The 21,551-nt window shown below is 49.3% G+C and overlaps 1 protein-coding gene across 3 annotated transcripts in view; it reads right to left on the reverse strand.

Moving 5' to 3' along the window:
* The window catches only part of LOC137320254 (grainyhead-like protein 2 homolog), a 132,638-nt gene that overhangs the window by 26,365 nt on the left and 84,722 nt on the right, over positions 1-21,551 (reverse strand). For 2 of the 3 annotated variants that reach the window (XM_067982032.1, XM_067982031.1), the window contains exons 8-9: positions 17,266-17,360; positions 295-453 (exon numbers count right to left, since the gene is read on the reverse strand). In XM_067982032.1, the coding sequence (XP_067838133.1) occupies positions 295-453; positions 17,266-17,360 (254 nt within the window). The remainder of the gene's footprint in view (positions 1-294; positions 454-17,265; positions 17,361-21,551) is intronic. The other variant, XM_067982033.1, reaches the window with a different exon arrangement.

Genomic DNA, 21,551 nt, shown 5'->3' on the forward strand with positions numbered 1-21,551 from the left:
TCTCACAATCTACCATACCGGGAACGTAGTTACTGAAGGAGACCTTGGTTTGAGAAAGGGAAAACGAAACACGCTCACGGCTCCCCAGCCCGGAACATTCTGTTTTGGCCATAATCGTGCATTTCTCCTTTGAGAAGGTGAACTCCTGACGTGGATGGGTGATTGCACAAGAACCCTCACAAGACAATAAACCTGTTGTTCCTAAAACAACAATTTTTTTTTGAGAACTTGAGAAGTTTAAAAAACAAAGAAAAATAATCCCTGCTCCTCCCAGCAATGCTTTGTACACCACACCTTGTCACAGAACACTTTGATCTGGCAGTAGGCCCGGTGGATGGGTTTGTTGCTGCGATTGTTGTAGCTGTAGGTGTCGATCTGTATCATGAGGGGAAGTCCTTTCACCCCCTTTTGTGAAGAGAAATCCGTGCTTAGGCAGTTCACGGTGATGAAAATCTGGGGGGGGGGTAGAAAATTTTTTTTAAAAATCAGGAACACAAACCCCGTCAGCAACTCTGAGTATTGACAAAAACAGTGACATCAGCGTATCCAACGGCTTCCGAGGTAACAGACGCCACCCATTAACGGATTATGAAATCAAAAGAGCAAGATGGCACTGCTTGTTTAGTAAACATAACAATGGAGTTTCATGTTCCATGGTGCAGGTGCAACACAGCTGTGATCTGGAGGTCAGCTTGAAGTAATCTCACATTACAAGGAAAGCTGTTTCTTGCTTCCCCCTCCTCCGAGCCCCTTTTGGGTCCCTCACTTTCTTGTTTTTTTTTGCTAGACCGATTGAACAGTCTTAGGCCACCAAAGCAAAAACTCCACGACCAGCTGACAGGATCGTCGGTCATAAGGCTCCTCTCCTGAGATGAAGGGCTGCATTTTACACTGGAGAATGAACGTCGCTCATGGCTGGAATTGGAGCCCTCAGTTGAGAATCCACCCACAAGCGTCCAACCAGATACAGCAGTGGTGGCTGGATCCTTGTGGTGAAACTAGCCAGTGGGCCACGTCCAATTAAGGGGTGCGTTTATACTGTAACTTTAAAGTGGGTGCAAAGCAGAAACCGCTAAAGTTGTACTGTAAACGTACCATAAATTGCTCTCCCCACTTTAACTTTAGGCTATTCACTACTGTCTCTCCCCCTCTTTGCTCTTTCACTTTGATGCTCCTCTTTCTACTAGTCTCTGCAGAGAGAGGCAGCATCGGGACTCAGATAAACAGCCAAGTCAGAGGCAGCAGGGACTCGAGTGGCGTGTAAAAGCAGCAGCAGGGACTCGGGAGTAGTCACGGTGGGAAGGGAACGGTAATAGACAAAATAATGGGACGTAGGACGGACAAATCTCCAGGACCTGATGGCTTCCACCCCAGGGTATTAAAAGAAACAGGTGGGGAAATTGCAGATACATTAGTCATAATTTTCCAAAGCTTTCTAGATTTAGGAAATGTGCCTTGGATTGGAAAATTGCAAATGTCACTCCACTATTCAAGAAATGAGGCAGGGAGAAATCAGGAAACTACAGACCTATCAGTTTAACGTCAGTGTGGGGAAGTTATTGGAATCTATCACCAGGGTCAGAGTGACTGAGTATTTGAACAAATATGAGCTGATCAACGAGAGTCAGCATGGATTTGTAAAGGAATGGTCATGTCCAGCTAATCTAGTTGAATTTTTTGAGGGGGTCACTAAATGGTCGACGGGGAGGGTGTCTACTGAAATTGTCTATGTGGACTTCCAGAAGGCATCTGATAAGGTGCCGCACAAGAGATTATTACAAAAACGAGAGCACACTGAATTGGTGGTAGCTTTGTGCCATGGTTGTAATTGTTTGGGAGGTGGGAGACAGAGAGGTACAGGATCAGAACGGGGTTGGTGTGACCGATGTACAGAGTAAGGGGAACCCAGGTGAGATAGAGAGCGAGGGTCTGCAGAAACTGACCCTATGCAACAGGAACAACGTACTTGCTACCTGTGAGGATAAGGATAAAGACTTGAAAGGATACTGAAGAGGGAGGGGGAGGATCCAATTGTTGTGGTCCATGTTGGGACCAACAACATAGGAAAGAGTAGACAAGAGGTCCTGTTCAGAATACCTGGAACTAGGAACTAAATTAAAAAACAGGACCTCAAGGGTTATAATCTCTGGATTATTACCCGAGCGATGTGCAAATTGGCGTAGGGATAAGCAGGATAAGGAGATGAACATGTGGCTGGAAGGACTAGTGTGGGAAAGAGGGTTCCATTTCATGGGACACTGGCACCAGTACTGGGGCAGGAAGGAACTGTACCATTGGGACGGGCTCGACCTGAACCAGGCTGGGACCAGGGTCCTAGTGGAAAGGATAAATAGAGTGGTCACAAGGACTTTAAACTAATAAATTGGGAGGGGGGGGGGGGGGGGGGAAGGGGCTCAGGGGCTCAGGTGGGAAAGGTAGTATAAATAATAATTCTAAAACAAACAAAAAAGGAAGAGAGTAAAGTAACAGTCAGAAGTTATACTTTAGGCACTACAGATAAAGGGAAAACTAAAAGAAGATGTAAAGTAATTGAATCAGGAGAGAGAAATAAGAAATGTGTGAGAAAAACAACATTAGAGCAGAGGGACAGGTTAGGGTGTGTGGCCTAAGTAAGGGTTCTTTATACAAACACACAGAGTATAAGGAACGAATTGAATGAATTGCAGGCGCAAATTCAACTTAAGAGGGTATGACGTGGTAGACATTACTGAGACACGGCTGTTAAACGGTCAGGACTGGGAACTGAATATACCAGGTTATAAGATCTATAGGAAGTATAGGGAAACTGGTAGAGGGGGAGGAGTAGCTTTAGTGATTAAGGATGAAATTACTTCAATGATAAGACAGGATAAAATGAGAGGTAAGCAGGCAGTGGAGACTTTATGGGTTGAATTAAGAAATAGAAAAGGATTTAGGACTGTAGTGGGAGTTGTGCATCTGGTTGTGTATCGGGCCACTGGTAGCAGCTGTGAAGTGGCAGAATGTATAAATGCAGAGATTAAATAAGCATGTAGCAAAGGCAGAGTGGTTTTAATGGGGGATTTTAACTTTCATATAGATTGGGATAAGCAGAAGAGCTCATGTCAGAAAGGTAGCGAATTTCTTGTGTGTTCAGGTCAGCTTTCTGCAATATGTCCTAGAACCAACAAGGGGGCAGGCCATATTAGATTTAATAATAAGTAATGAGCCAGATTTTGTTAACAGCCTCACTGTGCGTGAACATTTATTTAATAGCGATCATAATATGATTGAGTTCAATGTTGTGTTTGAAAGGGAGAAACCCGTATCAGCTACTGAGATTCTAAATTTAGGTAAGGCTGACTTCAACAGGATGAGACAGAGACTGTCCACAGTAAACTGGGCAAATCTGTTAACAGGTAAAACAACAGGATCAGTGGGAGGTGTTCAGAAAAGCATTTAATGTGATACAGAACCGGTTTATACCCCTAAGCGGCAAGAGCTCTACTTGCAAAAAAAAACAGCCATGGACGACAAAAGAGATAAGGGACAACATAAAACTAAAAGAAAAAGCATACAAAAATGTAAAAAATAGAACAGATCCTGGTGACTGGGAGAGATACAAAGATCAGCAAAGGTTAACAAAACAGATAGTAAAAGCTACAAAAAGGGAGTATGAAAAGAAACTTGCAAGGAATAAAAATCAACACAAAAAAATGTTTACAATTATATGAGGAAAAAGAGGATGATCAAGAGCAATGTGGACCCCTTAAAAACTGATTGTAAATGAAAATAAGGAAATGGCGGACATGTTAAATAATGATTTTGCGTCAGTATTTACAGTAGAGGAAGAGGACAGCATGCCGGACAGCCCAAGGAAACTAATTTTGAATCAGGGACAGGGACTCACCTTAATTAACGTAAGCAAAATAACAGTAATGAAGAAACTAATGGCACTAAAGAGTGACAAATCCCCAGGACCAGTTGGTTTCATAGAATCATAGAAAGGTTACAGCATGGAGGGAGGCCATTCGGCCCATCGAGTCCACGCAAGAGCAATCCAGCTAGTCCCACTCCCCTGTCCTTTCCCCATAGCCCTGCAAATTTGTTCCCTTTAAGTATTTATCCAATTCCCTTTTGAAAGCCACGATTGAATCTGCCTCCACCACCCCCTCAGGCAGTCTGGTTATGATTCCAGAACTGGTTATGATTCTAGATCATAACCATTCACTGTGTAAAAAAGTTTTTCCTCATGTCGTCTTTGGTTCTTTTGCCAATCACCTTAAATCTGTGTCCTTTGGTTCTTGACCCTTCTGCCAATGGGAACAGTTTCTCTCAATCTACTCTGTCAAGACCCTTCCTGATTTTGAACACTTCTATCAAATCTCCTCTTAACCTTCTCTGCTCTAAGGAGAACAACCCCAGCTTCTCCAGTCTATCCACATAACTGAAGTCCTTCATTCCTGGAACCATTCTAGTAAATCTCCTCCGCACCCTCTCTAAGGCCTTCACATCTTTCCTAAAGTGTGGTGCCCAGAATTGGACACAATACTCCAGCTGTGGCCGAACCAGTGTTTTGCAGAGGTTCATCATGACTTCCTTGTTTTTGTACTTTATGCCTCTATTTATAAAGACCAGGATCCCGCATGCTTTTTTAACCGCTTTCTCAACCTGCCCTGCCACCATCAACGATTTGTGCACATCTACCCCCAGATCTCTCTGTTCCTGTACCCCTTTTAGAATTGTACCTTTTAGTTTGTATTGCCTCTCCTCGTTCTTCCTACCAAAATGTATCACTTTGCATTTCTCCGAGTTAAATTTCATCTGCCACGTTTGCCCATTCCACCAGCCTGTCTATGTCCTCTTGAAGTCTATCACTATCCTCCTCACTGTTCACTACACTTAATATCTGTTGTCGGGAAATTACTAGAGTCTATAATTAAGGATATTGTGACTGAAAACCTTGAAAATTTTCAGCTGGTCAGAGAGAGCCAGCATGGATTTGTGAAAGGTAGGTCATGCCTGATGAACCTGATTGAATTTTTTGAAGAGGTGACTAAAGTAGTGGACAGGGGAATGTCTATGGATGTTGTTTATATGGACTTCCAGAAGGCATTCGATAAAGTCCCTCATAATAGACTGTTAGCTAAAGTTGAAGCTCATGGAATGGAGGGCAAATTATTGACCTGGTTAGGAAATTGGCTGAGCGGCAGGAAACAGAGTGGGGATAATGGGGCAGGTACTCAAATTGGCAGAATGTGACTAGTGGTGTCCCACAGGGATGTGTGTTGGGGCCTCAATTATTCACTGTATTTATTAACGACTTAGATGACGGGATTGAGAGCCACATATCCAAGTTTGCCGATGACACAAAGATAGGCAGCATTGTAAGCAGTGTAGATGGAAGCATAAAATTACAGAGAGATGTTAATAGATTAAATGAATGGGCAAAACTGTGGCAAATGGATTTCAATGTAGGCAAGTGTGAGGTCCTAAAAAGGATAGATCAGAGTACTTTCTAAATGGTGAAAAGCTCAATATAGTAGAGGTCCAAAGAGACTTAGGCGGTCCATGTACACAGATCATTAAAATGTTATGGACAGGTACAGAAAATAATCAAAAAGGCTAATGGAATGTTGGCCTTTTTATCTAGAGGACTAGAATACAAGTGGGTAGAAGTTATGCTACAGCTGTACAAAACCCTGGTTAGACCACACCTGGAGTACTGTGTTCAGTTCTGGGCACCGCACCTTAGGAAGGATATATTGGCCTTGGAGGGAGTGCAGTGTAGATTTACTAGAATGATATCTGGACTCCAAGGGTTAAACGATGAGAGATTACACAAACTAGGGTTGTATTCCCTGAAATTTAGAAGATGAAGCAGGGATTTGATTGAAGTTTTCAAGATATTAAGGGGAACTGATGGGGTATATAGAGAGAAACTATTTCCACTGGTTGGGGAGTCTAGGACTAGGGAGCATAGTCTAAAAATTGGAGCCAGGACTTTCAGGAGTGAAGTTAGGAAACACTTCTACACGCAAAGGGTGGGAGAAGTTTGGAAGTCTCTTCCGCAAACGGCAGTTGATGCTAGCTCAATTGTTCATTTTAAATCTGAGATTGATAGATTTTTGTTAACCAAAGGTATTAAGGGATATGGGGCTAAGGCAGGTATATGGAGTTAGGTCACAGGTCAGCCACGATCTCATTGAATGGCGGAACAGGCTCGAGGGGCTAAATAGCCTAATCCTGTTCCTATGTTCTCTGACTGGCGGGTTGTGAAAAGTGGTGCTCCCCAGGGATCTGTACTGGGGCCTCAACTTTTCACCATATATATGACTTGGGTGAAGGAATAGAGTTATATATCCAAGTCTGCAGATGACACTAAGTTAGGAGGCACAGTAAGTTGTCCATAGACAGATAGTGAATGGGCAAAACTGTGGCAGATGGATTCAAAGTGGACGATCTCACACTTCCCCATATTGAACTCCAAGAAAGACAAATTGGAATATTTTCTTAGTGGCAAGAGACTAGGAACTGTGGAAAGGGATTTGGGTGCCCAGGTACACAAATCACTAAAAGCTAGTGCACAGGTAACAAAAAAAAAATAATCAAAAAGGGTAATGGAATGTTGGTCTTTATCTCAAGGGAGCTGTAATGCAGAGAGAATGCTTCAGTTGTGCAGAGCTCTGGCCAGACCCCATCTGGAGCACTGTATTCAGTTTTGGGCACCGCACCTCAGGAAGGATATACTGTATTGGCCTTGGAGGAGGCACAGCGCAGATTCACCAGGGTTAAATTATGAGGACGGGTTTCTTAAACTTGGCTTGTATCCCCTTGAGTTTAGACGGTTGAGGGGTGATCTAAGTGAGGTGTTTAAAATGATAGTATCTACTCTATCGAATACTTTGGAGAAGCTATTTTCTCTGGTGAGGGAATCCAGAAAAAGAGGGCATAATCTTAAAATTAGAGCTGGGCCAATTCAGGAGTGAAATCAGGAAGCAATTTTTTCTTGCATAAAATGTAATGGAAATTGAGAATTCTCTGCCCCTCTGGCGGTGGATGCTGAGTCAATTAAAATTTTCAAGATTGAGGTGGACAGATAAAGGTATAAAGGGAAATTTGCAGGGCTATAGGGAAAGGGCAGGGAGAGTGGGACCAGCTGGATAGCTCTCGCATAGAGCCGTCACTGACTCGATGGGCCGAATGGCCTCCTTCCATGCTGTAACCCCTCTATGGTTCTATGTAAGGCAGTTAAATGGAGTCGAGGTACAGATCAGCCATGCTGTGATTGAATGGCGGAACAGGCTCGAGGGGCTAAATGGTCTACCCCTGTTCTTATGGTCCTATTTATTTCCCAGTTATTAGTTAATAAATGCTTTTACAAATGGAACCTGACCATCACATGTGGGACATTTAGACCTTCACGATCTCAAACGCCTGAAAATCCACACTTGCTACGTACATTACTGTATGTAAACTTTAAATAGGACAGCATACTGCGCAGGGCGGGGGGTGCCAGTGTTACAGGGTGTGTGTGGGGGGGTGCCAGTGTTACAGGGTGTGTGGGGGGAGGGGGGGTGCCAGTGTTACAGGGTGTGTGGGGGGAGGGGGGGTGCCAGTGTTACAGGGTGTGTGGGGGGAGGGGGGTGCCAGTGTTACAGGGTGTGTGGGGGGAGGGGGGTGCCAGTGTTACAGGGTGTGTGGGGGGAGGGGGTGCCAGTGTTACAGGGTGTGTGGGGGGAGGGGGGTGCCAGTGTTACAGGGTGTGTGTGGGGAGGGGGTGCCAGTGTTACAGGGTGTGTGGGGGGAGGGGGTGCCAGTGTTAGAGGGTGTGTGTGGGGAGGGGGTGCCAGTGTTACAGGGTGTGTGGGGGGGGAGGGGGTGCCAGTGTTACAGGGTGTGTGTGGGGGGAGGGGGGTGCCAGTGTTACAGGGTGTGTGTGGGGGGGGTGCCAGTGTTACAGGGTGTGTGGGGGGAGGGGGTGCCAGTGTTACAGGGTGTGTGGGGGGAGGGGGTGCCAGTGTTACAGGGTGTGTGGGGGGAGGGGGGTGCCAGTGTTACAGGGTGTGTGTGTGGGGAGGGGGGTGCCAGTGTTACAGGGTGTGTGGGGGGAGGGGGGGGTGCCAGTGTTAGAGGGTGTGGGGGGGGAGGGGGGGTGCCAGTGTTACAGGGTGTGTGGGGGGAGGGGGTGCCAGTGTTACAGGGTGTGTGTGTGGGGGAGGGGGTGCCACAGTGTTAGAGGGTGTGGGGGGGGAGGGGGGGTGCCAGTGTTACAGGGTGTGTGGGGGGAGGGGGTGCCAGTGTTACAGGGTGTGTGTGTGGGGAGGGGGTGCCAGTGTTACAGGGTGTGTGGGGGGAGGGGGTGCCAGTGTTACAGGGTGTGTGTGGGGGGAGGGGGGTGCCAGTGTTACAGGGTGTGTGGGGGGAGGGGGGTGCCAGTGTTACAGGGTGTGTGGGGGGAGGGGGTGCCAGTGTTACAGGGTGTGTGGGGGGAGGGGGGTGCCAGTGTTACAGGGTGTGTGTGGGGGGGAGGGGGTGCCAGTGTTACAGGGTGTGTGGGGGGGGGAGGGGGTGCCAGTGTTACAGGGTGTGTGGGGGGGGGAGGGGGTGCCAGTGTTACAGGGTGTGTGGGGGGGGAGGGGGTGCCAGTGTTACAGGGTGTGTGGGGGGAGGGGGGGTGCCAGTGTTACAGGGTGTGTGGGGGGAGGGGGTGCCAGTGTTACAGGGTGTGTGTGGGGGGAGGGGGGTGCCAGTGTTACAGGGTGTGTGGGGGGAGGGGGTGCCAGTGTTACAGGGTGTGTGGGGGGAGGGGGTGCCAGTGTTACAGGGTGTGTGGGGGGAGGGGGGTGCCAGTGTTACAGGGTGTGTGGGGGGGGAGGGGGTGCCAGTGTTACAGGGTGTGTGGGGGGGGAGGGGGTGCCAGTGTTACAGGGTGTGTGGGGGGGGGAGGGGGTGCCAGTGTTACAGGGTGTGGGGGGGGAGGGGGTGCCAGTGTTACAGGGTGTGTGGGGGGAGGGGGTGCCAGTGTTACAGGGTGTGTGTGGGGGGGGAGGGGGTGCCAGTGTTACAGGGTGTGTGTGTGGGTGGGGAGGGGGGTGCCAGTGTTACAGGGTGTGTGGGGGGGGAGGGGGTGCCAGTGTTACAGGGTGTGTGTGTGGGGGGGGGAGGGGGTGCCAGTGTTACAGGGTGTGTGGGGGGGGAGGGGGTGCCAGTGTTACAGGGTGTGTGGGGGGGGAGGGGGTGCCAGTGTTACAGGGTGTGTGTGTGGGGAGGGGGGGTGCCAGTGTTACAGGGTGTGTGGGGGGGGAGGGGGTGCCAGTGTTACAGGGTGTGTGTGTGGGGAGGGGGGGTGCCAGTGTTACAGGGTGTGTGGGGGGAGGGGGTGCCAGTGTTACAGGGTGTGTGGGGAGGGGGGGTGCCAGTGTTACAGGGTGTGTGTGGGGGGAGGGGGGTGCCAGTGTTACAGGGTGTGTGGGGGAGGGGGGTGCCAGTGTTACAGGGTGTGTGGGGAGGGGGGGTGCCAGTGTTACAGGGTGTGTGGGGGGGGAGGGGGTGCCAGTGTTACAGGGTGTGTGTGTGGGAGGGGGGTGCCAGTGTTACAGGGTGTGTGTGTGGGGAGGGGGGTGCCAGTGTTACAGGGTGTGTGTGGGGAGGGGGGTGCCAGTGTTACAGGGTGTGTGGGGGGAGGGGGTGCCAGTGTTACAGGGTGTGTGTGTGGGGAGGGGGGTGCCAGTGTTACAGGGTGTGTGTGGGGAGGGGGTGCCAGTGTTACAGGGTGTGTGGGGGGAGGGGGTGCCAGTGTTACAGGGTGTGTGGGGGGAGGGGGTGCCAGTGTTACAGGGTGTGTGGGGAGGGGGGGTGCCAGTGTTACAGGGTGTGTGTGGGGGGAGGGGGGTGCCAGTGTTACAGGGTGTGTGGGGGAGGGGGTGCCAGTGTTACAGGGTGTGTGGGGAGGGGGGGTGCCAGTGTTACAGGGTGTGTGGGGGGGGAGGGGGTGCCAGTGTTACAGGGTGTGTGGGGGGAGGGGGGGTGCCAGTGTTACAGGGTGTGTGTGTGGGGAGGGGGGTGCCAGTGTTACAGGGTGTGTGTGGGGAGGGGGTGCCAGTGTTACAGGGTGTGTGGGGGGAGGGGGTGCCAGTGTTACAGGGTGTGTGGGGAGGGGGGGTGCCAGTGTTACAGGGTGTGTGTGGGGGGAGGGGGGTGCCAGTGTTACAGGGTGTGTGGGGAGGGGGGGTGCCAGTGTTACAGGGTGTGTGGGGGGAGGGGGTGCCAGTGTTACAGGGTGTGTGTGTGGGGAGGGGGGGTGCCAGTGTTACAGGGTGTGTGGGGGGAGGGGGTGCCAGTGTTACAGGGTGTGGGTGGGGGGAGGGGGTGCCAGTGTTACAGGGTGTGTGGGGGGAGGGGGTGCCAGTGTTACAGGGTGTGTGTGTGGGGAGGGGGGTGCCAGTGTTACAGGGTGTGTGGGGGGAGGGGGTGCCAGTGTTACAGGGTGTGTGGGGGGGGGAGGGGGTGCCAGTGTTACAGGGTGTGTGTGGGGGGAGGGGGGTGCCAGTGTTACAGGGTGTGTGTGTGGGGAGGGGGGGTGCCAGTGTTACAGGGTGTGTGGGGGGAGGGGGGTGCCAGTGTTACAGGGTGTGTGTGGGGGAGGGGGGTGCCAGTGTTACAGGGTGTGTGGGGGGAGGGGGTGCCAGTGTTACAGGGTGTGTGGGGGGAGGGGGGTGCCAGTGTTACAGGGTGTGTGTGGGGAGGGGGTGCCAGTGTTACAGGGTGTGTGGGGGGAGGGGGTGCCAGTGTTACAGGGTGTGTGGGGGGGGAGGGGGTGCCAGTGTTACAGGGTGTGTGTGTGGGGAGGGGGTGCCAGTGTTACAGGGTGTGTGTGTGGGGAGGGGGGTGCCAGTGTTACAGGGTGTGTGTGGGGGGAGGGGGTGCCAGTGTTACAGGGTGTGTGGGGGGAGGGGGTGCCAGTGTTACAGGGTGTGTGGGGGGGGAGGGGGTGCCAGTGTTACAGGGTGTGTGTGGGGAGGGGGGGTGCCAGTGTTACAGGGTGTGTGTGGGGGGAGGGGGGGTGCCAGTGTTACAGGGTGTGTGTGTGGGGAGGGGGTGCCAGTGTTACAGGGTGTGTGTGGGGGGGGAGGGGGTGCCAGTGTTACAGGGTGTGTGGGGGGAGGGGGTGCCAGTGTTACAGGGTGTGTGGGGGGGAGGGGGGTGCCAGTGTTACAGGGTGTGTGGGGGGGGAGGGGGTGCCAGTGTTACAGGGTGTGTGTGTGGGGAGGGGGTGCCAGTGTTACAGGGTGTGTGTGGGGAGGGGGTGCCAGTGTTACAGGGTGTGTGGGGGAGGGGGGGTGCCAGTGTTACAGGGTGTGTGGGGGGGGAGGGGGTGCCAGTGTTACAGGGTGTGTGTGGGGGGAGGGGGTGCCAGTGTTACAGGGTGTGTGTGTGGGGAGGGGGTGCCAGTGTTACAGGGTGTGTGGGGGGAGGGGGGTGCCAGTGTTACAGGGTGTGTGGGGGGGAGGGGGTGCCAGTGTTACAGGGTGTGTGGGGGGGGGAGGGGGTGCCAGTGTTACAGGGTGTGTGGGGGGAGGGGGTGCCAGTGTTACAGGGTGTGTGGGGGGGGGAGGGGGTGCCAGTGTTACAGGGGTGTGGGGGGAGGGGGGTGCCAGTGTTACAGGGTGTGTGGGGGGAGGGGGTGCCAGTGTTACAGGGTGTGTGGGGGGAGGGGGGTGCCAGTGTTACAGGGTGTGTGTGGGGAGGGGGTGCCAGTGTTACAGGGTGTGTGGGGGGAGGGGGGTGCCAGTGTTACAGGGTGTGTGGGGGGGAGGGGGTGCCAGTGTTACAGGGTGTGTGGGGGGAGGGGGGTGCCAGTGTTACAGGGTGTGTGTGGGGAGGGGGTGCCAGTGTTACAGGGTGTGTGGGGGGAGGGGGGTGCCAGTGTTACAGGGTGTGTGGGGGGAGGGGGGTGCCAGTGTTACAGGGTGTGTGTGTGGGGAGGGGGTGCCAGTGTTACAGGGTGTGTGTGTGGGGAGGGGGTGCCAGTGTTACAGGGTGTGTGTGGGGAGGGGGGTGCCAGTGTTACAGGGTGTGTGGGGGGAGGGGGTGCCAGTGTTACAGGGTGTGTGTGTGGGGAGGGGGTGCCAGTGTTACAGGGTGTGTGTGGGGAGGGGGTGCCAGTGTTACAGGGTGTGTGGGGGGAGGGGGTGCCAGTGTTACAGGGTGTGTGGGGGGAGGGGGGTGCCAGTGTTACAGGGTGTGTGTGTGTGGGAGGGGGTGCCAGTGTTACAGGGTGTGTGGGGGGGGGAGGGGGTGCCAGTGTTACAGGGTGTGTGGGGGGGGGGAGGGGGTGCCAGTGTTACAGGGTGTGTGGGGGGAGGGGGGGTGCCAGTGTTACAGGGTGTGTGGGGGGGGTGAGGGGGTGCCAGTGTTACAGGGTGTGTGGGGGGGGGGAGGGGGTGCCAGTGTTACAGGGTGTGTGGGGGGAGGGGGGGTGCCAGTGTTACAGGGTGTGTGTGTGGGGAGGGGGTGCCAGTGTTACAGGGTGTGTGTGTGGGGAGGGGGGTGCCAGTGTTACAGGGTGTGTGGGGGGGAGGCGGTGGGGGGAGGAGGGGGAGCCCATTTTACAGGGTCTGCCAGTTCCTGGAACTCAGTTCTAAGTGAAGCTTCACCGAAGACCGAGGGAGCCTGTCACGGCCTGTAGAGCCCACACGCCATCCAGGACAGTAAACTCATCTATTTTAAGTTTACCATCACAAGCTTTTTTTTTTAAAAAGGTGACATCACTGCCAGATTAGCAAATGGACAGGACTCGGCCATTAAAACTCCCACCTGATCTGGTTTCAGGGGACTTGCTTAGTAAGGTGCAAAAAACAGTGTTCGCCTGATACTCCCCTAATAAGCAGATTTTCAAATTGGGGTCCTCAGACTCTACTGGATCTACCAAGAAGTCTACTGAGGAGGTCACAAGGCCACCAGATGACTATCTGTTGACACATTGAGGTATAATTTCTGCAGTGCTTTTCCTGATCTCCCGAGGTGACCTCTCAGTGACGTATTTGTATATTTGTTATATTTAATGTAAGGTGTTTGACTGTTTGGAGAAACAGTGGGAGATCAGGAGAACACCCCCAGAAATTGCAGGCAACTATTTTGGTTGCTGTTTGCAAAAAGAGAAAAAAAAAACGGTTTCTGTAACGATGGCATGTTTCGTTGCTTTTGGTGATTGACTTTTGGTAGTTTGACTAAGGGATTCCCATGTGTGAATCTATGCAGGGGTCAACACACACGAGAGATTTATAAACCACAATCAAAGAGCAAAATACTGCAGATGCTGGAAATGTGAAATAAAAACTGAAAATAACGAAACGCTCACCAGGTCAGGCCGCATCTGTGGAGAAAGGAAAGAAGTTAACGCTTCAGGTCAATATGAGTTCTGACGAAGGGTCAGAAGATTTGAATCGTTATCTTTTTTCCTTTCTCCGTAGATGCTCCCTGGCCTGCTGTGTGTCTCCAGCATTTTCAATTTGAAAACTACTGATCTTGATGTTTTTCCAACAATGGCCCTTACAAAGATTGAGATATTTGTCAACCAGAAACCGTTTTTGAAAGTTACCATCAAAAAAAAAATTTCCCTGCTATTTAAGAAAGGAGGAAAAGAGAAAACAGGCCAGTTAGCCTGACATCAGTAGTAGGGAAAATGCTAGAATCTATTATTAAGGATGTGGTAACAGGGCACTTAGAAAATTATAGTATGATTAGGCAGAGTCAACATGGTTTTATGAAAGGGAAATCATGTTTGACAAATTTATTGGAGTTTTTTGAGGATGTAACTCGCAGGATAGATAAAGGGGAACCAGTGGATGTAGTATATTTGGATTTTCGAAGGGCATTCGATAAGATGCCACACACAAGGTTGATACGTAAGATTAGGGCTCAAGGGATTGGGGGGAATATATAAGCATCGATGGTTAACGGACAGAAAACAGAGTAGGAATAAATGAGTAATTTTCAGGTTGGCAGGTTGTAACTAGTGGGGTGTTGAGAGAGTTACGGCATAAAAGGAGGCCGTTCGGCCCATCGTGTCCATGCTGGCCGAAAAAAGAGCTACCCAGCTTAATCCCACTTTCCAGCACTTGGTCCGTAGCCCTGTAGGTTACGGCACTTCAAGTGCACATCCAAGTACTTTTTAAAATGAGTTGGGGGTTTTTGCTTCTACCACCCTTTCAATGCTTGAGCCTCAGCTGTTTATGATATATCAATGACTTAGACGAAGGGACCATGTGTAATGCATCCAAGTTTGCTGACGATACAAAGCTAGGTGGGAAAGTAAGCTGTGAGGAGCACGCAAAGGCTGTGGAGACCAAATCACTGAATATATTTAAGAAGGAGCCAGATAGATCTCTAGACCCAGAAGGCATCAAGGGGTATGGGGAGAGAGCAGGAATATGGTATTGAGATAGAGAATCAGCCATGATCATATTGAATGGCGGAGCAGGCTCGAAGGACCGAATGGCCTACTCCTGCTTCTGTTTTCTATGTTTCTATATGTTTCTAAAGAGTCTGCAAAGGGATATAGACAGGTTAAGTGAGTGGGCGAGAAGGTGGCAGATGGAGTATAATGTGGGGAAATGTGAGGTTATTCACTTTGGTAGGAAGAATTGAAAAACTGAATATTTTGTAACAGGCGAGAGACTAAGAAATGCTGATATTCAGGTGTCCTTGTACATGAATCACAGAAAGTTAACATGCAGGTACAGCAAGCAATTAAAAAAGCAAATGGTATATTAGCCTTTATTGCAAGGGGGTTGGAGTATAAGAGTTAGGAAGTCTTGCTGTAATTATATAGGGCTCCGGTGAGACCACACCTGGAATACTTTGTACAGTTTTGGTCTCCTTACCTAAGGAAGGATATACTTGCCTTAGAGGCGGTGCAATGAAGGTTCACTAGATTAATTCCTGGAATGAGAGGGTTGTCCTATGAGGAAAGATTGAGTCGAATGGGCCTGTACTCTCTGGAGTTTAAAAGAATGAGAGGTGATCTCACTGAAACGTATAACATTCTTAGAGGGTTTGACAGGGTAGATGCTGAGAAGTTGTTTCCCCTGGCTGGAGAGTCTAGAACTAGAGGACATAGTCGCAAGATAAGAGGTTGGCCATTTAGGACTGAGATGAGGGTTGTGAATCTTTGGAGTTCTCTACCCCAGAGGGCTGTGGATATATTCAAGACTCAGATTGGTGGATACTTGGACACTAGGGGAATCAAGGGATATGGGGATAGGGCGGGAAAGTAGAGTTGAGGTAGAAGATCAGCCATGATCTGACTGAATGGCGGAGCAGGCTCGAGGGTCAGTATGGCCGACTCCTGCTCCTATTTCTTATGTTCTTATAGAATGTTTACACAATCATAACACTGCCCATTGTGCACAATCCAATTAAAGGAACAATCTTTGTACCTGCCATGTTTTACCAATGTGTGCAAGTCATTGCAACAGTTTCTGGCAGACATGAGCCTCAGCATCCAGTGTCAAAGGCTCTCATATCTGAAAGGACCGATTGAAAGAGCCAGGTTTGTTAATAATATGTACCCGGCAAACTTTCTTCCTGCAATAACCTTTCAAGTCAGTTCAACTATGACCGTATCCTAGCAACATGAATCGTCATATCAAGTTTAATTGTAACCCTTAGTCATGAAGACAATACCTGTCAGGAGAGAGGTAGAGTGGAGACTTAAAAGTTAAGCCACATTTTAAGAACTGGATTGAAATGTCCTGGTTTTGTTTAAATAAATGGATAATTTAGTTATGTTATATTTTGAGCAGCTTGTCTCAAACCCATCAGTGGTGTTGTAAACCAGTTTTGCATAAGCCTCTTAGAAAAGTTAAAAGTCAATAGAGAGACTGCGGCCTATCCATTTACCAGAGGAATGCTCAGTCAAAGGCAGTTACTCAATACTATCAAAACACAACCGTTTCCTTAATGGCCTAAATGGAAGAGAACAGAAGAGGAGGAAGCTGCTGACAAGAGGGAAGTCTGCCAGTAATGCGACAGCTCTGGATAATCGGGAGATGGGACTTGTCCAATTGAGGCTTTCACAGAAGTGACCTCACACATGATCCTTACACGTGTCACTTCAGCTGTGCACTCTGACCTAGTGGAGAGTCTGGTGGGTTTAACCCACGACCCAAACTTTCAGCCTCTTCCCCCCCCTAAACTCTCCTGCCTCGTACAAAATGTACACCTTAGCTTTCTGTGGAAACTCAGACTCTTCTATGAAAGGACACGATCAGACATTCATGCAGGTGCGTCAGGGCACAAAAACGGCAGATAATTCTGGAATACGTTTACTTTTGCTCAAAAGGGTTTAACGCAGACACACACGCAAAATGGACCTAATGTTACATTTTTATTTCTCTACATAGCAGTAGGAAATTTTGTGAATTATTCCTCAACAATACATTTCCAATATTGGCATTTACGTGCCATTTAAGGAAATAATTCGGGCTGTTCCTCCAATGTTGTAATGGCAGAGTGGACTGGCAACAGTCTCTTAGCTGAACGGGCCCCACTATAATTACACACCCTCCTCTGCCCCCACCATCATAAATGGGATCACATTTCCAGTCCACCTTTATTGGTTCAATGACTTGTTAGTTTTAACATCTGACAATCAATCAATCATTTTTAAAGGAGCAAACTCCCCAAGCTCTACTTCAAGTTTACTCCTCTATTTACGATGGGCTTCTCCATCACAGCCAGTGAATACCTGACAGCAGACTGGTGCGACGATAGCTTACATTCCTGCTCAAGATTAACGACATTCCATCGAGTTTATCCTGATGAGATCAGAGTGAAAATATTGAAAAGGAAACACAGGAAGAATTAAGAACACCTTTCTAGTCTGATCAATTTGAGACAACAATTTCCTTCCAGCGCTCCCACTCCTCCGCCATAACTTGGCTGGAAGTGCAGTGCAAACCCCATTTATACGCAGAGACAGGGTTCCCCTGCACTTCTGGCTGAGCTACGACGCCAGCAGCTCCAAGGAAATTCCCAGCCAATAGAATTCTGTATTGCCATTTGAGGACTCGCTGCATTGATGAAGAAATAAGCCCTTTGACCTCACCTTTCAATTGGCAGCTCCTGATGTGCAGCCACAGACTGACCAGTATCTGGTTTGGTCAGGACAACGTAGCGAAAATAACATCCATCATCAGAAATAATGATTTGTAAAACTGCTTAAAAGGGGGCATCCAAACATCAACAAGGACCATTCCTTATATAAAAAAAAACACTCACCTTGGCTTCCTCATTCACGTCCCAGGTGAAGGAGATGGCATTATAGGCAATTTCTTCAATGTTTCCGATGGTGTTGAAGCTCTCTTTGTAATCAGCTGGGGGTTTAAAAAAAAGAGATTTTTTTTTAAAAAGAGGACAAGATTGGCTGTGATGCCTCCCTGGTGTGAATAGCCAACTGACAACATCTAAGCTCACAGACAAAGAACGACCCACCTGAGCAAGGTACTGCAAAATGGCCAGCACCAGAAAAAATGACCATGGAGAGCTGGGGGGATTGTCGGAAGAACCCAACTGGTTCAGGAATATCCTTCATGGAAGGGAACCTGCCAACCCTGCCTGATCTGGCCTGCACGTGACTCCAGTCCCACTATGTGTAGACTCTTAACGCCCTCTCAACTAGCCCCACCACCTTCTCAGAGCAAGTAGGGGTGCAGCTTTGCCAGCAGCACGCAAATCCCAAGAGCAATTGTTTTTAAATAGTTTTTTTAAATGGTTATTTGGGGAAGGTACCAGAGGGCAACTAGTGCCTATTGAACCAAGCCGCAGCAAGGAGTCAACACCTTCAGCAGAGAAAGAGAAAATTTATAAGGAAAGAAAGCAAATTATATTTTTTTTGGTATAAGTAATTGAATGGCTGAGCATGGACCAAGGTCTTAAAATCCAAAGGGACTCTTTTGTTCCGGGTGTTGCAATATCCCAGTTTATTCAGTAAGGGAGTAACCTAAGGCAGCAAATTATATTACTTTTCATTGCACTATACCTGCATCACCACCTGACAGCATTTTTCAACAGTAGCAGTGTTTAACTGATGCTATGCAAACCCACAGAACTGCAAACGTTGCAGACCAATAACCAGACAAAAAGAGTTCTGTCCGTATTACACGATCACAAGATAAATACAGACGAGGAAGGCTATTCTCCGGGAACAGCCTGCATTACCAACCCCAATCATGATTCCAGGGTGTTGTCCTCCACTACTCTATCCGTGTGTGTGTGTGTGTGTGTGTGTGTGTGTGTGTGTGTGTGTATAACTTCTGTATCATCAATCCTAAACTAGTCTTTTACTAATTTTAACCTATCACATAATCCTACTCTGTTAGTTTAAAGTAATTTTCTGAATCTAGTTCCTCCTCAATATTTACTACCTTAAAAACTTCTCTGAGCTGTGTTGAGGGCCTGAATATCTCCCTTATGCCGCAGTGTTGATTGTAACGCTACAGAGGCTGGACATTTTGAGCGTCAATACACTAAATCCCCAATAATCACTCAACTTCATCCTTGCTACTTTGACACCATTCATGGAGTACTTATGTTGTCCATTTTTTTTTCTTGTCCGTATCAAACGTTATCTGCCATTGTTGTGCCCACTCACACATTGGACATGATTTTAGCTCGGAGCCGGGAACCCAGCGCGTGCGTAGATATTCGCGTGGGGAACCCGGAAGTCAAACGAGCGCGTCGCAATCTGCGATCGCAACTCAGCTGAAGGTAAGTATTTGTGCTTCTGGGTCTCCCACGCGCCAGGCAGCCAGACTGATGGGCTGGTTGCCCGTCGGGAGAGAAAGAAGCCGCGAATCGGAGAGGGAGGGAGAGAGATCGTGGGCCGTGGAAGAAATCGGGGCCGGGGGGGGCATGGTGGATGACATCGGAGGGGGGTGGGGGGGGCATGGATGACATCAGGTGGGCCTTGCAGAAGATCGAGGGGTCCTGCATCAGAAGATTGGGGGGGGGTGTCCAGCATCAGGGAGGTGGTCGGCCGATTGCGGGGTTCCTGTCGGCCAGGTGAGTTTGTTGGGTCTGGATGAAGCACTCCTGCTCCTCTGGGCCCTCAAGCAGTGCAATAAATGCACTCATCTCATGGATCCGGCCCTTCACGCCTGCTTTCACCTGATGTGGATCAGAAGCGATGGGAAACCCGAACAGGTACGGTTAAATTTATTTTACATTTCTAATACACAAAAAATTAAGTGCCTCAACTATCGCTATGGGGTACATTGCCCCTTTAAGTATCGGCCCGCCGGCTTTAAGTGGGGGCGGGATTTCAGGGTTTCCGTTGCTAACGTGCCAGGGTTAAACCCGGAAGTGGGCGCATTGGAGCCCGGAGACGGTCCCAACTCAAGAGTTCAACTATTTTTACTACCCACCCTCCCCCAGCCACCCATTCGTGGGGGTTAAAATTAACCCCATTGTGTCCAACTCATTTTGTGAATCCCAAGCTGCCTCCTCAGTGTCAAATGCTCCTCCTAGTTTGTATCATCTGCAAATTTGACCAATTTGCATTAAGATTCAAATCCAAGTCCCTAATGTATAATCATAGAACGGTTACAGCACGGAAGGAGTCCATTCAGCCCATCGAGTCCGTGCCGGCCCATGCAAGAGCAAACCAGCTAGTCCCATTCCCCCGCCCTTTCCCCGTAGCCCTGCAAATTTTTTCCTTTCAAGTACTTATCCAGTTCCTTTTGAAGGCCATGATTGAATCTGCCTCCACCACCCTCTCGGGCAGTGCATTCCAGATCATAACCACTCGCTGTGTAAAAAAGCTTTTCCTCATGTCACCTTTGCCAATCACCTTAAATCTGTGTCCTCTGGTCCTTGACCCTTCCACCAATGGCAACAGTTTCTCTCTATCTACTCTGTCTAGGCCCCTCATGATTTTGAATACCTCGATCAAATCTCCTCTCAACCGTCTCTGTTCCAAGGAGAACAACCCCAGCTTCTCCAGTCTATCCAAGTAACTTAAGTCCCTCATCCCTGGAATCATTCCAGTAAATCTCTTCTGCACCCTCTCTAAGGCCTTCACATCCTTCCTAAAGTGCGGTGCCCAGAACTGGACATAATAGTAAATTACAAACAGCAGGAGTTCTTGGGGCACCCATCTTAGCACCACCTCCCACCCAGCTGTGGGATTGGCCTACGTACAATCCGCAAGACTATTTGGCCGGTGACTGGAGCGGAAATAAAAAATTATTTTGTCCACTTTTTTCAAGCCTCCCTCTGTCAAGCATTGTCTACAGTTGAGAGATTAAGCAGTCAGCCTGCCCCCTGGCCCACCAATGCTATCCTAGCCCTTCACTAATACCACGCTATAAACACAAACATTGAAAATAGGAGCAGGAGTAGGCCATTCGGCCCTTCGAGCCTGCTCCGCCATTCAATATGATCATGGCTGATCCTCTATCTCAATACTATATTCCCGCTCTCTCTCCCCATACCCCTTGATGCCTTTTGTGTCTAGAAATCTATCTAGCTCCTTCTTAAATACAAAGTGAGCAAGATTAGCCCTGGGAAAACCCCCGCCTTCCCATTTTCCCTTTCTGTCCGTGACAAAAATGTCCAACTAGCCCTTCTTGGCGCAGTTCAGGTAAAGGACTGTGTGGGGGAAGTCTCCAATGGAGATATACATCACAACCCTTCCATGATGCAGAATTGGCATTGATTAAAAGGGTGCCCAATGACACACTCTGGCAGTTTCTGGACCAGCATGAATTACTCGGTCAAATTAGGAACTGGAAACAAAATTGAACAAAAGAGCTCTCTGTATAGGTTCAGCAATTAGGCTTACTGGAAAACCTCAGATAGTGGATGATTAAATGCTTTCCTCACACAAATTTGATAAGCTTTTGTGTTAAGGATTCAAACTACTCAAGTCTTTTGCCCAAACGAACAGTAAATTAGAAAGAACAATGTCTTTCTCTGCCATTGCGCCACAGTACATCTTGGAAGTTATAACATTTCATGGCATTTTATTTGGGGTTGGGGATAGGAGGAAGACATGATAAGAACTACAGGTATCTTTCTTCTCATCACTTAACGTCCAAAGATGTTATCAAGAATTTGTAGCTTCAGCAGATTTTCAGCACTTATCATAGAATCAGAGAAAGGTTACAGCACGGAAGGAGGCCAGTCGGCCCATCGAGTCTGCGCCGGCTCTATTCATGACCAATCCAGCTAGTCCCACTCCCCCGCCCCTATCCCCCAAACCCTGCAAATTTTTTCAAGTACTTATCCAGTTCCCTTTTGAAGGCCATGATTGAATCTGCCTCCACCACCCCCTCGGGCAGTGCATTCCAGATCATAACCACTCACTGTTTCAAAAAATTTTTCCTCATGTCACCTTTGATTCTTTTGCCAATCACCTTAAATCTATGTCCTCTGGTTCTTGACCCTTCCGCCAATGGGAAGAGTTTCTCTCTATCTATTCTGTCTAGACCCTTCATGATTTTGAATACCTCGATCAAATCTCCTCTCAACCGTCGCTGTTCCAAGGAGAACAACCCCAGCTTATC

The sequence above is a fragment of the Heptranchias perlo genome, chromosome 3 (genome assembly GCF_035084215.1).
Source record: "Heptranchias perlo isolate sHepPer1 chromosome 3, sHepPer1.hap1, whole genome shotgun sequence".
Taxonomy (NCBI): domain Eukaryota; kingdom Metazoa; phylum Chordata; class Chondrichthyes; order Hexanchiformes; family Hexanchidae; genus Heptranchias; species Heptranchias perlo.